The sequence below is a fragment of the Anser anser genome (genome assembly GCF_964211835.1).
Source record: "Anser anser genome assembly, contig: HAP1_SCAFFOLD_759, whole genome shotgun sequence".
Classification (NCBI taxonomy): Eukaryota; Metazoa; Chordata; class Aves; order Anseriformes; family Anatidae; genus Anser; species Anser anser.
This window is the reverse complement of record NW_028154085.1, coordinates 286-16,485: the sequence shown is the minus strand read 5'-3', so window position 1 is coordinate 16,485 and position 16,200 is coordinate 286. Positions and strand designations below refer to the sequence as shown.

General features: G+C 66.4%; 1 protein-coding gene across 1 annotated transcript; it reads left to right on the top strand.

Moving 5' to 3' along the window:
• Window positions 1-502: 502 nt before the first annotated feature.
• LOC310890828 (uncharacterized protein) lies at window positions 503-15,181 on the top strand (the record flags this gene model as incomplete). The annotated part of the gene is made up of 8 exons (XM_083853152.1): window positions 503-705; window positions 3,366-3,535; window positions 5,636-5,832; window positions 6,194-6,308; window positions 6,937-7,113; window positions 8,688-8,867; window positions 10,710-10,793; window positions 11,511-15,181. Coding segments are annotated over 8 exons (3,235 nt in total), but the record flags the coding sequence as incomplete, so codon positions are not given.
• Between the last annotated feature and the right edge of the window lie 1,019 nt (window positions 15,182-16,200).

Genomic DNA, 16,200 nt, shown 5'->3' with positions numbered 1-16,200 from the left:
GGCCACCCCAGGGGACCAAGGCCACCCGGAGGCCACCCGGTGTCCCCTGAGCTCCCCCCAAAATTAGCCCCCAACCCCTGGGGACCCCCCCGTGTCCCCATGTCCCCTGTCCTGGTGTCCCCAGGGTGTCCCCAAGGCGTCCCCAGGGTGTCCCCAAGGTGTCCCCAAGGTGTCCCCAGGGTTCATCTTCGTGCTGCCACCGGTGGCGCTGCACACGTCGCACCCCTCGTGTCCCCGTGTCCCCAGGGTGTCCCCAAGGTGTCCCCAACGTGTCCCCAGGGTGTCCCCAGGGTGTCCCCAAGGTGTCCCCAAGGTGTCCCCAAGTCCCCAAGGTGTCCCCAGGGTTCATCTTCGTGCTGCCACCGGTGGCACTGCACACGTCGCACCCCTCGTGTCCCCGTGTCCCCAACGTGTCCCCATGTCCCCGGGGTGTCCCCAGGGTGTCCCCATATCCTCAAAGTGTCCCCAACGTGTCCCCAACGTGTCCCCGTGTCCCCCCCAGGTTCATCTTCGTGCTGCCGCCGGTGGAGGCGCCGCCGGTGGCGCTGCACACGTCGCACCCCGCGCCCTGGCGGCAGCGGCAGCGGGCGCTGCTGGAGGAGCGGCTGCGGGCGGAGGTGGCCCCGCGCAGCCGGGCGCTGCACCGGGTGCTGAGCAGCATGCGCAGCCACTTCCCCGACCTGCGCCTCATCCAGTACGACTGCGGTACGTGCGCCGGGCGGGGGGACGGTGGGGGGACGCTGGGGACACTGGGAGCAATGGGGCAACGGGGACACTGGGGGCAGCGGGGGGAATGGGGACATTGGGGGCATCAAGAGGAATGGGAACACTGGGAGCAATGGGGCAATGGGGGCACCGGGGACAGCGGGGGGAATGGGGACACTGGGGACATTGGGGGCAGTGGGGACACTGGGGACACTGAGGACATCAAGGGGAATGGGGACACTGGGGGGAATGGGGCAATGGGGACATCAGGGGCAATGGGGACATTGGGGACATCAAGGGGAATGGGGACACTGGGGACAGTGGGGGGAATGGGAGAAATGGGGACACTGAGGACAGCAGGGGGAACGGGGACATCGGGGACATCAAGGGGAATGGGGACACTGGGAGCAGTGGGGCAACGGAGGCACCGGGGACAGTGGGGGGAATGGGGACACCGGGGACATTGGGGGCAGTGGGGACACTGGGGACAGTGGGGGCAATGGGGACACTGGGGACATTGGGGGAATGGGGGCATTGGGGACATCAAGGGGAATGGGGACGCTGGGAACAATGGGGAATGGGGACACTGGGGACATTGAGGGGAATGGGGACAATGGGGGCAGTGGGGACACTGGGGACAGCGGGGGGACATCAGGGACATCAAGGGGGATGGGGACACTGGGAGCAATGAGGCAATGGGGACATTGGGGGCAATGGGGACATCAGGGGGAATGGGGACACTGGGAGCAATGGGGACACTGGGGACATCAGGGGCAATGGGGACATTGGGGACATCAAGGGGAATGGGGACACTGGGGACAGCGGGGGGAATGGGAGGAATGGGGACACTGGGGACATTGGGGACAGTGGGGACACTGGGGACAGCGGGGGGAATGGGGACAGTGGGGGCTGTGGGGACAGTGAGGACACCGGGGGAATGGGGACACTGGGGACAGCGGGGGGAATGGGGACATCGGGGACAGTGGGGGCAGTGGGGACAGAAGGGGAATGGGGACACTGGGGACATTGGGGGGAATGGGGACATTGGGGACATCAAGGGGAATGGGAACACTGGGAGCAATGGGGTAACAGAGACATAGGGGACAGCGGGGGGACACTGGGGGCAGCGGGGGGAACAGGGGGAATGGGGACACTGGGAGCAATGGGGAATGGGGACACTGGGGACATTGAGGGGAATGGGGACAATGGGGGCAGTGGGGACACTGGGGACAGCGGGGGGAATGGGGACACTGGGGACAGTGGGGACATCGGGGGCAGGGGGGACATCAGGGACATCAAGGGGGATGGGGACACTGGGAGCAATGTGGCAACGGGGACACTGGGGGCAGCGGGGGGAATGGGGACATTGGGGGCATCAAGGGGAGTGGGAACACTGGGAGCAATGGGGACACTGGGGACAGCGGGGGCAATGGGACACTGGGGGCAGTGGGGACACTGGGGACAGCGGGGGGAACGGGGGCGCCGGGGACAGCGGGGGGAATGGGGACACTGGGAGCAATGGGGCAACGGGGACACTGGGGATAGTGGGGGGAACGGGGACACTGGGGGCAGTGGGGACACTGGGGGCAGTGGGGGGAATGGGGACATTGGGGACATCGGGGGGAATGGGGACACTGGGAACAATGGGGCAACGGGGACACTGGGGACAGCGGGTGGAACGGGGGCACCAGGGACAGTGGGGGGAATGGGGACACTGGGGACATTGGGGCAACGGGGACATTGGGGACAGCGGGGGGACACTGGGGACAGCGGGCGCAATGGGGACAGTGGGGACACCAGGGGGAACGGGGACACTGGGGACATGGAGGATACTGGGGACATTTGGGATGTTGGGGACAATGGGGACGTTTGGTGACTTTGTGGGTGTTGGGGACACCGGGGGTGCTGGGGACACTGGGGACACTGGGATTGTTGGGGACACCGGGGGCGTTGGGGACACTGGGGACACTGGGATTGTTGGGGACACCGGGGGCGTTGGGGACATCGGGGCCCCAGGGTGACGCCGAGGCCGCCGTCGGTGTCACCTCCCTGGTGGCCCCCCCGGGCTGTCCCCACCCCAGGGGTGACGTCCCCGTGCCGATGTCCCCACGTCCCCCCCGGGCGCTGTCCTCACCCCCCCCCCCGATGCCATCCCCATGGCCCCGGTGACGTCCCCGTGCCCTGTGTCCGTGTCCCTAACGATGTCCCCCTGTCCCCAAGTGACGTCCCCATGTCCCCAACAATGTCCCCATGCCCATCATGAAGTCCCCAACGATGTCCCCATGTCCCCAAACAACCTCCCCACGTCCCTAGCAATGTCCCCGTGTCCATAATAAAGTCCCCAATGATGTCCCTGTGTCCCCAACGATGTCCCCATGTCCCCAACGATGTCCCCGTGTCCTTTAATGGTGTCCCCACGTCCCTAATGATGTCCCCACGTCCCCAACCACGTCCCCATGCCCTCAAACAACGCCCCCATGTCCCCAGTGATGTCCCCAACGACGCCCCCGTGCCCCCAAACAACCTCCCCACGCCCCCAACGAAGCCCCCACGTCCCCAACCACCCCCCCCCCCAACCCCCACCGCCCCCTCCCCTCCCCCCCCACCCCCCCAGGGGCGCGTCCCCTCCCCGGTGACCCCGGCGTCCCCCCCCTCCCCAGGGAAGCTGCAGACGCTGGACGTGCTGCTGCGGCGCCTGAAGGCGGGGGCCCACCGCGTCCTCATCTTCACCCAGATGACGCGGATGCTCGACGTCCTCGAGCGCTTCCTCACCTACCACGGCCACATCTACCTGCGCCTGGACGGCAGCACCCGCGTCGAGCAGCGCCAGGTGGGGGGGGGGACACGGGGGGGACGCGGGTGGCGCCGAACCCCCACCCCGGGGACGTCGGCGGGGAAGGGGCGGCGCGGGGAGGGTCCGCGGGGGTCGTTGGGGGGGGTTTGGTGGTCAAAATGGGGGACGGGGAGGTCTTGGAGGGGATGTGGAGGTCGTGGTGGGCACGTAGAGGTCCGTAGGGACCTAGGGGACACCGTGGTGACACTCGTGTCCCCAACCCTGGGGACACGAACGGGCAGGAACCGACTCCTTGTGGGTGGGGTTCTGTGGGGAGATGGGGCCCACTGGGGGCTTTGGTGGCCAAAATGGGGGACGGGGAGGTCTTGGAGGGGTTGTAGAGGTCATGGAGGACGTGTAGAGGTCCATAGGAACCTAGGGGACATGGTGGTGACACTCGTGTCCCCAACCCCGGGGACACAAATGAAGAGGAACCGCCGTGGGGTGACTCCTTGTAGGTGGGGTTCCGTGGGGAGGTGGGGCCCGCTGGGGGCTTTGGTGGCCAAAATGGGGGACGGGGAGGTCATGGGGGGGTTGTGGAGGTCACGGAGGGGGCGTAGAGGTCCATAGGGACCTAGGGGACACCGTGGTGACACTCGTGTCCCCAGCATGGGGACATGCACCCTGCTACCATCCTATAGGGTCCCCATGTGTCCCCCCACCCTCAAACCCAACCCCAACCCACCCTGACGTCCTCCTGGGCAGGACCCGGGTGTCCCATCACCTTCCTATACGGGCTCCTGACATCTTCCTATATGGGATCAAGATCTTTAGGACCGTCTATAGGGTCCATACACGTTCTGACACCATCCTATATGGTCCCCACGTTTCCCCCCACCCTCAAACACAATCCCAACCCACCCTGACGTCCTCCTGGGCAGGACCCGGGTGTCCCATCACCTTCCTGTATGGGATCCCGACATCCTACCCGTTTCCTATATGGGATTGAGATGTTTAGGAACACATCTATAGGGTCCATCCGTGTTCTGACACCATCCTATAGGGTCCCCACATGTCCTCCCACCCTCCAACCCAACTCCAACCCATCTTGACGTCCTCCTGGGCAGGATCTGGGTGTCCTATCACCTTCCATAAGGGATCCTGACATCTTCCTATATGGGATTAAGATCTTTAGGAACATCTATAGGGTCCATACACGTTCTGACACCATCCTATAGGGTCCCCACGTGTCCCCCCACCCTCAAAGCCAATCCCAGCCCATCTTGATGTTCTCCTGGGCAGGACCCGGGTGTCCCATCACCTTCCTATACGGGCTCCTGACATCTTCCTATATGGGATCAAGATCTTTAGGAACATCTATAGGGTCCCCGTGCCCCAGACACCATCCTATATGGTCCCCGTGTGTCCCCCCACCCTCAAACCCAACCCCAACCCACCCTGACGTCCTCCTGGGCAGGACCCGGGTGTCCCATCACCTTCCTATACAGGCTCCTGACATCTTCCTATATGGGATCAAGATCTTTAGAACCATCTATAGGGTCCATACACGTTCTGACACCATCCTATATGGTCCCCATGTGTCCCACCACCCTCAAACCCAACCCCAACCCACCCTGACGTCCTCCTGGGCAGGACCTGGGTGTCCTATCACCTTCCCATATGGGATCCCGACATCCTACCCATTTCCTATATGGGATTAAGATGTTTAGGAACACATCTATAGGGTCCATACACGTTCTGACACCATCCTATGTGGTCCCCACGTGTCCCCCCACCCTCAAACACAACCGCAACCCACCCTGACGTCCTCCTGGGCAGGACCTGGGTGTCCTGGCACCTTCCTGTAAGGGCTCCTGACATCTTCCTATATGGGATTAAGATATTTAGGACCATCTATAGGGTCCATAGGTGTTCTGACACCATCCTATAGGGTCCCCACGTGTCCCCCCACCCTCCAACCCAACCCCAACCCACCCTGACGTCCTCCTGGGCCCGACCCGTGCTCCCCGTCCCCCTCCTAGCACCCCCCCACCGCCTCCCCGCCCCCTATAGGCCCCCCCCACCCCCCGGGGGACCCTCCTATAGGTCCCGCGGGGGCCTGACGCGTGCCCCCCTTCCCCCCCCGCCCCCCCGCAGGCGCTGATGGAGCGCTTCAACGCCGACAAGCGCATCTTCTGCTTCATCCTCTCCACCCGCAGCGGCGGGGTGGGCGTCAACCTGGCGGGGGCCGACACCGTCGTCTTCTACGACAGCGACTGGAACCCCACCATGGACGCCCAGGCGCAGGACCGCTGCCACCGCATCGGCCAGACCCGCGACGTCCACATCTACCGGTGCGGGGCGGGCCCTCGCCCCTCGGGGACGGCCCCTCGGTGTCCCCTCGCCCCTCGGGGGCGTCCCCCTCACCCCTTGGGGTCGTCCCCCTCGCCCCTCAGGGACGCCCCTTGCCCCTTGGGGACGTCTCCTTGCCCCTTGGCGTCCCCTCGCCCCTCGGGGACGTCCCCCTCGCCCCTCAGGGACATCTCCTCGCCCCTTGGGGATGTCTCCTTGCCCCTCGGGGACGTCCCCTAGCCCCTCGGGGACGTTCCCCTTGCCCCTCGGGGTCATCCCCTCGCCCCTTGGGGACAGCTCCTCACCCCTCGGTGTCCCTTCGCCCCCCGGGGCCGTCCCCTCACCCCTCGGCGGCGCCCCCAGGCTGATCAGCGAGCGGACGGTGGAGGAGAACATCCTGAAGAAGGCCAACCAGAAGAGGATGCTGGGGGACATGGCCATCGAGGGGGGCAACTTCACCACCGCCTACTTCAAGCAGGTGAGGGGGCGCGCGGTGGCCCGAGGGGGCGCGCGGTGGCCCATGGGGGGGCGTGTGGTGGCCCGAGGGGATGCGTGGTGGCCCTTGGGGATGCGTGTTGGCCCATGGGGGCGTGTGGTGGCCCTTGGGGATGCGTGGTGGCCCTTGGGGATACGTGGTGGCCCATGGGGGCATGTGGTGGCCCTTGGGGATGCGTGGTGGCCCATGGGGATACGTGGTGGCCCGAGGGGATGCGTGGTGGCCCTCAGGGACGGGTGGTGGCCCTTGGGGGTGTGCAGTGGCCCTCAGGGACAGGCGGTGGTCCAAGGGGACAGGCGGTGGCCCTTGGGGATATGTGGTGGCCCTCGGGGACATGTGGTGGCCCTCGGGGACATGTGGTGGCCCTTGGGGATATGTGGTGGCCCTTGGGGATATGTGGTGGCCGTTGGGGACAGGTGGTGGCCTTCAGGGACAGGCGGTGGCCCTTGGGGACGCGCGGTGGCCCGAGGGGATGTGCGGTGGCCCTCGGGGACAGGCGGTGGCCCTCGGGGACACCGAAGGGACGCGGGCAGGGGGCTGCGGGCGACCCCCCCCCTCCCCCCCCCCGGCGTTCTCACGGTCCCCTCGTTGTCCCCTCGTTGTCCCCAAGCAAACGATCCGTGAGCTCTTCGACATGGCGCCGGACGAGCCGGGGCGCCGCGAGCGGGACGGGGACAAGGACGGCAAGGACAGGGACAGGGACAGGGACAGGGACAGGGACAGGGACGGTCCCCAGGAGGAGGACGAGGACCCCGCGGCCAGCCGGCGCACGCACATCCTGGAGCAGGTCGGGCCGTGCGTCCCCAACGTGTCCCCAACGTGTCCCCGCGTCCCCGTGTCCCCAACGATGTCCCCAACGACGTCCCCAACGACGCCCTCACCGTGTCCCCAAGTGACGTCCCCGAGATGGCCCCACGTTGTCACCCCCCCACGTCCTCAGTGCCCCCGATGTCCCCCGTGTCCCCGTCGGGTGGCTGGTGTCCCCAACGTCCCCGTGTCCCGGGCCTTGATGTCCTCATGTCCTTGATGTCCCCAACACCGCCACGTCCCTTGATGTCCCCTTAATGTCCCCAACACCCCCGTTCCCCCGATGTCCCCGTGTCCCCTGATGTCCCCAACACCCCCGTGCCCCCGATGTCCCCTTGACGTCCCCAACGCCCCTACGTCCCATAATGTCCCCAACACCCCTACATCCCTCAATGTCCCCAACATCCCCTTGTCCTTTGATGTCCCCAATGTCCCCACATCCCTTGATGTCCCCAACACCCCTACGTCCCCTAATGTCCCCAACACCCCTACGTTCCTCGATGTCCCCAACACCCCCGCGCCCCCTGATGTCCCCCTGATGTCCCCAACATCCCCTTGTCCCTTGATGTCCTCAATGTCCCCATGTCCCTTGATGTCCCCAACACCCCCACGCCCCTCGATGTCCCCTTGATGTCCCCAACACCCCTAATGTCCCTGATGTCCCCAATGTCCCTATATCCCATAATGTCCCCAACACCCCTACGTCCCTCGATGCCCCCAACACCCCCACGCCCCCCGATGTCCCCTTGACGTCCCCGACACCCCTACGTCCTTTGATGTCCCCAACATCCCCACGTCCCTTGATGTCCCCAACATCCCCTTGTCCCTTGATGTCCCCAATGTCCCCATGTCCCTTGATGTCCCCAATGTCCCCATGTCCCTTGATGTCCCCAACACCCCTACGTCCCCTGCTGCCCCCGACACCCCCTTGTCCCTTGATGTCCCCAATGTCCATATGTTCCTGGATGTCCCCAACACCCCTAATGTCCCTGATGTCCCCAACACCCCTACGTCCCATAATGTCCCCAAGACCCCCACGCCCCCGATGTCCCCTCGACGTCCCCGACACCCCCGTGCCCCCCGATGTCCCCTTGATGTCCCCAACACCCCTACGTCCCTCGATGTCCCCAATACCCCCACGCCCCCGATGTCCCCTCGACGTCCCCGACACCCCCGTGCCCCCCGATGTCCCCTTGATGTCCCCAACACCCCTACGTCCCTCGATGTCCCCAATACCCCCGCGCCCCCAATGTCCCCTTGATGTTCCCGACACCCCCGCGCCCCCTATGTCCCTTGACGTCCCCAACGTCCCTACGTCCCCCGATGCCCCCAACACCCCCGTGCCCCCGATGCCCCCTTGACGTCCCCGACACCCCCGTGCCCCCCGATGTCCCCTCGATGTCCCCAACACCCCCGCGCCCCCTGATGTCCCCTCGACGTCCCCAACACCCCTACATCCCTCGATGTCCCCAACACCCCCGCGCCCCCCATGTCCCCTTGACGTCCCCGACACCCCCGCCCCGGCCCTGACGCTCCCCGTGGCGACGGTGGCAGGCGCTGTGCGGGGCGGAGGACCCCGAGGACATCCGGGCGGCCTCGCAGGCGCGGGCGGAGCACGTGGCGGCGCTGGCCGAGTTCAGCGAGAGCCTCAGCCCCGAGGAGGAGCGCGGCGCCCGCGAGGCCGAAGAGGAGCTCTCCAAGGCCGAGCAGGAGATCGCCGCCCTCGTCGAGCAGGTCGGGGACACAAAGGGGACACTGGGGACACGGGGGGGACACGGGGGACATGGGGGGGACACGGGGGACATGGGGGGGCACGGGGAGGCGGGGGAAAAGGGAAGGGAGCGGCCAGGAGGGGCACGAGGGACGTTGGGGATGGTTGGGGACATCGGGGGTGTTGGGAACGTTTGGGGACGTTGGGGACATCGAGGACATGGGGATACTGGGGGCGTTGGGGGATATTGGGGACGTTTAAGGGTATTTGGGGACATTTGGGATATTTGGGTATATTGGGGACATTTGGGGATGTTGGGTGTTGGGGATGTTTGGGGACGTTGGGGATATTTGGGGACGTTGGGGATATTGGGGACGTTTAAGGGTATTTGGGGACATTGGGGATATTTGGGGGTATTAGGGACATCGGGGGCATTTGGGGATGTTGGGTGTTGGGGACGTTGGGGATATTTGGGGACGTTGGGGATATTGGGGACGTTTAGGGGTATTTGGGGATATTTGGGATATTTGGGGACATTGGGAGCATTTGGGGATGTTGGGTATTGGGGACATTTGGGAACGTTGGGGATGTTTGGGGACGTTTGGGGACGTTGGGGATATTGGGAACAGTTAAGGGTATTTGGGGACATTCGGGATTTTTGGGGGTATTAGGGACATTGGGGGCATTTGGGGACGTTGGGTATATTGGGGACGTTTAGGGGTATTTGGGGACATTTGGGATATTTGGGGACATTTGGGATATTTGGGGGTATTGGGGACATCGGGAGCATTTGGGGATGTTGGGTATTGGGGATATTTGGGGACTTTGGGGACATTTTGGGGACGTTGGGGATATTTGGGGATGTTCAGGGAGATTTGGGGACATTTGGGATATTTGGGGATGTTGGGAACATTGGGGGCATTTGGGGATGTTGGGTGTTGGGGACATGTGGGGATATTGGGGACGTTTAGGGATATTTTTGGACATCTGGGATATTTGGGGACGTTGGAGACATTTGGGGACGTTGGAGACATTTGGGGACATTGAAGACATTTGGGGATATTGGGGACGTTTAGGGATATTTGGGGACATTTGGGGACGTTTGAGGACATCGGGGATGTTGGGAATATTGGGATTTTGGGGATATTTGGGGGTATTTGGGGACATTTGGGATATTGGGGACATCGGGGACATTGGAGTTGTTTTGGGGACATCGAGGACGTTGGGGACGCTTGGGGTTTTTGGGACATTGGGGACATTTGGGGACGTTGGGGATGTTTGGGATATTGGGGACGTTTAGGGATATTTGGGGACATTTGGGATATTTGAGGACATTGGGGACATTTGGGGACGTTGCGGACATTTGGGATATTTGGGGACATTGGGGGACATTGGAGATGCTTTGGGGGTGTCAAGGACATGGGGGACGTTGGGGATATTTGGGGTCGTTGGGGACATTTGGGGACGTTTGGGGATGTTGGGGACATTTGGAGACATTTGGAATATTTTGGGATATTGGGGATATTTGGGGATATTTGGGACGTTTGGGGACATTTGGAATATTTTGGGATATTGGGGACATTTGGGGACATTGGGGATGTTGGGGATATTGAGGACGTTTAGGGATATTTGGGGACATTTGGGGACATTTGGGGACATTTGCGGATATTGGGGACATTTGGGAATATTTGCAGACGTCGGGGACCTTTGGGGCCACTGAGGTTGTCGGGGACGTTCGGGGCCGTTTTGGGGGGATTTTGGGGGCATCGAGCGCCCAGGAGGGGACACGGGGGGGGGGGGAGGTGACAGCCCTGGGGGGGGGACGTTGGGGACACTCGGGGTGACGGCGCCGCGCGGTGCCGCAGCTGACGCCCATCGAGCGCTACGCCATGAACTTCCTGGAGGCCTCGCTGGAGGACGTCAGCCGCGAGGAGCTGAAGCAGGCCGAGGTGGGTGGGGGGCACCCATGGGTGCTCGGGGGGCGGCGCTGGGGGACGCCCAGTAGCTCCCAGTAAGAGCTGGGGAGAGACCAGTATGGGTTGGGGGGCACCCACTGTGGGACAAGGGACACCCATGAGGGTTTGGCTATAGGGTGGGGGCACCCTTAGGTCCTTGTTACGGGTGGGGGCACCCATGGGTGCTCCGGGGGGGGCTGGGGGACACCCAGCAGCTCCCAGTAACAACTGGGGACACACCAGTAGGAGCCGGGGGGCACCCACTGGTGTCCAACCACAGGATAAGGGACTCCCACGGGGGTCTGGCTATGGGGTGGGGGCACCCTTAGGTCCTTCTTACGGGTGGGGGCACCCATGGGTGCTCCGGGGGGCGCTAGGGGACGCCCAGTAGCTCCCAGTAAGAGCTGGGGAGAGACCAGTATGAGCTAAAGGGGCACCCTCTACAGGACAAGGGACACCCATGAGGGTCCGGCTATGGGGTGCGGGCACCCTTAGGTCCTTGTGATAGGTGGGGGCACCTATGGGTGCTCCGGGGTTGGCTGGGGGATGCCCAGCAGCTCCCAGTAACAACTGGAGAGACTCCAGTATGAACTGGGCGGCATCCACTGTGGGACAAGGGACACCCGCGGGGGTCCGGCTATGGGGTGGGGGCACCCTTAGGTCCCTGTTCCAGGTCTGAGCACCTATGGGTGCCCCCTTCCCCCCCCGCAGGAGCAAGTGGAGGCGGCGCGCAAGGACATCGACCAGGCCAAGGGCGAGGGCCGCTTCCGGCTGCCGGCCGAGGAAGAGGAGGAGGCGGCGGCAGCGGCGGTGGCCGGCGACGAAGGCCCCGGCCCCCGGCGGCCCCGCAGGGCCCGGGGCCCCCCCCGGCCCCTCCCCGAGCGCACCGGCACCCGCGCCAGCCAGCGCCTGCGGGCGGCCGCGACGGCGACGCCGCCGCCGCCACCGGCGCCGCGACCGGCCCCGGCGGCGCCGCGGGCGCCGCTGTCACCGCGCGCCACGCCGACGTCGCCGAGGACGCCGCCCACGTCGCCGCGGGGGGCCGGGACGTCCCCCCGGGCGCCCGCCGGGACGCCGGCCACGGCGAGAGCGGCGCCGGCCACGCCGCTGGCCGCCCCGCCGCCGTCACACGCCGCGCCGGTGACGTCATCGCCGACGCCGGCGGTGCTGCTGATGACGCAAGTCCCCGCGGCGCCGCCGCCCGCGGCCCTGCCGCTGCCCCCCGCCGCCCCGGTGACGTCGCAGCCGGCGCCGGTGACGTCCCCACCGGCTCCGGTGACGTCGCAAGTGACACCGGTGACGTCGCAAGCGGCCCCGGTGACGGCGCAAACGACACCGGTGACGGCACAACCGGCCCCGGCGACCACCAAAGCGCCGCCGGCGACGCCGCCGACGCCCCCGGCCCCAGCACCGCCGCAACCGCCCCCACCGCCGGCGCCGCCCGACGCCACGCCGGCGACGCCACCGGCGGCGCCAGTGACGTCCCACGCCACGCCGGTGACATCGCCGCCGGCGCCCACCCCCACCCCGGTGACTCTACCGCCCTCCCCGGCACCCAACCCGGCGAACGCGGCGCCGTCCGGCGCGGCATCGCCGCCGCCGCCGCCAGCACCGGCACCGGCGGCCTCCGGCGCGGCCTCGCCTCCCCCGGCGCCGCCGACCCCTCCCGCGGCCTCCCCGGTGCCGTCGGAGGCGCCGAGCGTGACGCCGGCGCCCCCCCGCCTCCCCTCGCGGGGCCCCCGGCGGCGCCGCAGCGCGGACGTGGAGATCCGGCAGAGCCGTGCGCCGGGGCCGGCCGCCAAAGTGCTGCGGCAGCTGCCGGGCCGCCTGGTCACCGTCCTCGAGGCGCCCGCGCCGGGACGGCCCCGCCGCCGCCGCCACGATGCCGACGCGGCGCCCGCCGCCAGCCCCGCCGGCAGCCCCGCGCCCCCCAAGCGCCGCCGCGGACGCCCCCCGAAGCGGCGGGGGGGGCCCCGACGCCGCCACTCCCCCCCCGGCAAGCGGCGGCGGGGGCGGCCGGCACGCGGCAGCGGCGGCACTGGCGCCGGTTCGGCGTCCGCCGCCCCGGCCAGCCCCGGGAAACGGCGGCGCGGGCGCCCCCCGAAGCGGGCGTCCCCCGACAGCAGCGCCTCGCCCCCCCGGCCCCCCGCAGCACCCGGCGCCACCCGGGGGCGCCCCTCATGGCCCCCCTGGAGCGCGAGCCCGGGCGCCGCCGCCGCCGCTCCCCGCCGCCGCCCTCCTCCTCCTCCTCCTCCTCTGACGATGGCGGCGGCGGCAGCGGGGATGAGGCCCCCCGCCGGCGGCCCCCCCCGGCCAAGCGGCGCCGTAGAGGGGCCGGGGGGGCTCCGCGGCACCGCCGCCGCCGGCCCCCACCGCCGCCGGCCCGGAGGAGGAGGCGGCGGCAGCCCCCGCGGCGATGCGCCACCGCCGCCGCCGCCGCCAACGCGCCCGGGGGGCCCGCGACGCCCCCCGAGCCCCCCCCGGCGGTGGCGGTGGTCGTGCGGGGCCGCAAGGCCAAGACGTGACCCCCCGCTGCCCCCCAAGGGGGCCGGCAAGATGGCCGACGGGCACCCGGAGCTGGGCGGCGTGGACGCCCCGGGAGCCCCGCGAGGGGGTGAGCCCAAGATGGCCGACGGTGCGGCGGCCGAGCGAGCGGAGAGGGCGCAGCCCAAATGGCCTCCTGGGGCGCTCCAAAATGGCCGCCGGGCGGCATCGCAAGATGACCGGCATCCAAGATGGCCGACGTTCAAGATGGCCGGTGTTTCAAGATGGCTGCCGTCCAAGATGGCCGGCACCCAAGATGGCCGACGTTCAACATAGTCAACGTTTCTAGATGGCCAACGTCCAAGATGGCCGAGATTTCAAGATGGCCGACGTCCAAGATGGCCGAATTTTCAAGATGGCCACCGTCCAAGATGGCCGCTCTGGCACCCTCTGACTGGCTGAGGCGGGTGGTCTCCCCCAAGATGGCCGCCCCCAAATGGCCGCTGGAGGGCCTAAGATGGCCGCCTGGAGGCCGTTAGTGACGTCAGAGGTGTGTGGCGGGGCCCTGTGATGTCACATCCGGTGGCCATGTTGAATGCGGTGATGTCAGAGGAAGCGGCCACCACCTGGAGGCTGGTGATGTCAGAGGCGGCGGCCATCTTGAGCGCAGTGATGTCATATCCGGTGGCCATCGTGAATCCTGTGATGTCAGAGGTGGCGGCCATCTTGAAGGAAGTGATGTCAGAAGAGGCGGCCATCTTGAACCTTGTGATGTCAGAGCTGGTGGCCATCTTGAACGCAGTGATGTCAGAAGAGGCGGCCATCTTAAACCACGTGATGATGTCAGAAGTGGCAGCTGTCTTTTTCCCAGTGTGCCTAGGGACTGGTGGCCATCTTGAACCACATGACCTCACAGCTGGCAGCCATCTTGTTCCCTGTGGGCGTTGGGATTGGCGGCAATCTTGAAGCAAGTGATGTCAGAGCTGGCAGCCATCTAGAGCCGCGTGATGTCAGAAGAGGCGGCCATGTTGAGCCATGTGACGTCAGAGATGGCAGACATCTTGCTCCCAGTAGGCGTTGGGGCTGGCGGCAATCTTGAATGCAGTGATGTCAGAGGTGGTGGCCATCTTGAACCACATGACGTCAGAAGTGGTGGCCATCTTGCTCCCAGTGTGCCTCAGGACTAGCAGCCATCTTGAGTGCAGTGATGTCAGAGCTGGCAGCCATTTTGAATGCAGTGATGTCAGAAGAGGCGGCCATCTTGAACCCTGTGATGTCAGACCTGGCGGCCATCTTGCTCCCAGTGGGTGCCAGGCCTGGCGGCCATCTTGCCTCAACCTCATCTCAGCGGCTTCCTCTTCGTCCCGCCCATGTTGGCCATCTTGGCCCCAGCGATCGCTGCCGCCGGTGGCCATCTTGCTCTCAGTGGGCACGGATCCAGCAGCCATCTTGGCTTCAGCAACCGGCGGCCATCTTGGCTCCAGACGGCGCAGGACGTGGCGGCCATCTTGCTCCCAACACACATCCGCCTTGGCGGCCATCTTGGCTCCTTGGACACCGGGGCTGGCGGCCATCTTGAACCAGGCTGCAGTGACTCCTTGGCAGCCATCTTAACCCACGTGGACCCCCAGGCCGGCGGCCATCTTGGCCCCATGCAACCCGGCGGCCATCTTGACTCCAGCGGCCGTCGGAGCCGGCGGCCATCTTGCCCCCCGGCGCCTCCGCCCGCCTGGCGGCCATCTCGTCCCTCCCGGCGGCCATCTTGCGGCGGGAGCCGGCGTCCCTCGGAGGGGGGGCGTGGGCGGGGGCCCCGGGGGGGCCGTTTTTTACCCGTGTACATTGGCGGGGGCGCGGCCCCCTGTACAGCCCCATGTAAAATAGGTTCCTTTTCAACACGATCTATGCAAAGGTGCTTTGTGCCGGGCTGGGGGGGGACCCCGGTGGGGTTGGGGGGGGTGGGGGGAGTTGTTAGGGTGGGGGGGGAAGATTTTGGGGGTGTGGGGGGGGTCCCGGCCTCCCCCCCCCCCCCCCCCCCCTTCCGGTGTGGGGCACCGTGTACAGGCGGCGGCTGTAAGCTTTCCTCTGCGGGAGAACGCGATGAATAAAGGGTTAAAAACGGAGAGTTTTGGGGGGGGGACGCCCCCCAGGGGATGGGGGGGGGACCCCAAATTTGGGTGGGCGGGGCTTTGTAGAGGGGGGAGGGGGATTTTTTTAGGGGAGGGGCATCTTTAGGGGAGGGGGATTTTTTTTAGGGGAGGGGGATTTTTTAGGGGAGGGGGCTTTGGGGGTGGGTTATTGTGGTTAAAGGGGGGGGGGTCCCTATGGAAAAGGGGGGGGTCCCTGGGGGATTTATGGGGTTTTCAGGGGGGTCCCTATGGGGTTTGGGGGGGGTCTTTATGGGATTTAGGGGGGTAATGGGGTGAAGGGGGGGCCCTATAGGGCTGGGAGGGTCCCTATGGGGATCGGGGGGGGCTCTCCATAGGGTTAGGGGTCGCCTATAGGGCGGGGGGGGGGCACCCAGTGGGGTTGGGGGTCCCTGGGGAGGGGGGTTGGGGCCCCCCCAAGGGTCCCCACAATGGGACGCGGCCCCTTTAAGCGCCTCGCCCCGCCCCGCTCTCCGTTACCACGGCAACCGCTCCCCCTCCCCTCCCCGTCCGTTACCATAGCGACAGGCCCCGCCCCTCTCGCTCCGTTACCGTGGCGACCGCCCCCTTCCTTCCGCGCATGCGCGCGGGGCGGGGCTGCGCCGTGAGGCGGGCGGCGCATGCGCACAGCGCCGCGGCCCAGCCCGGGGGAGGAGGCGGCGGCGGCTGCTGAGGGAGCTCCGCGCCCCCCCCCCCCCCCTTAAAAAAAAAAAAAAACAACTAAAAACACCCCGAAAAAGACCCGAAACCACCCCAAACCCGGCCCCCCCCGA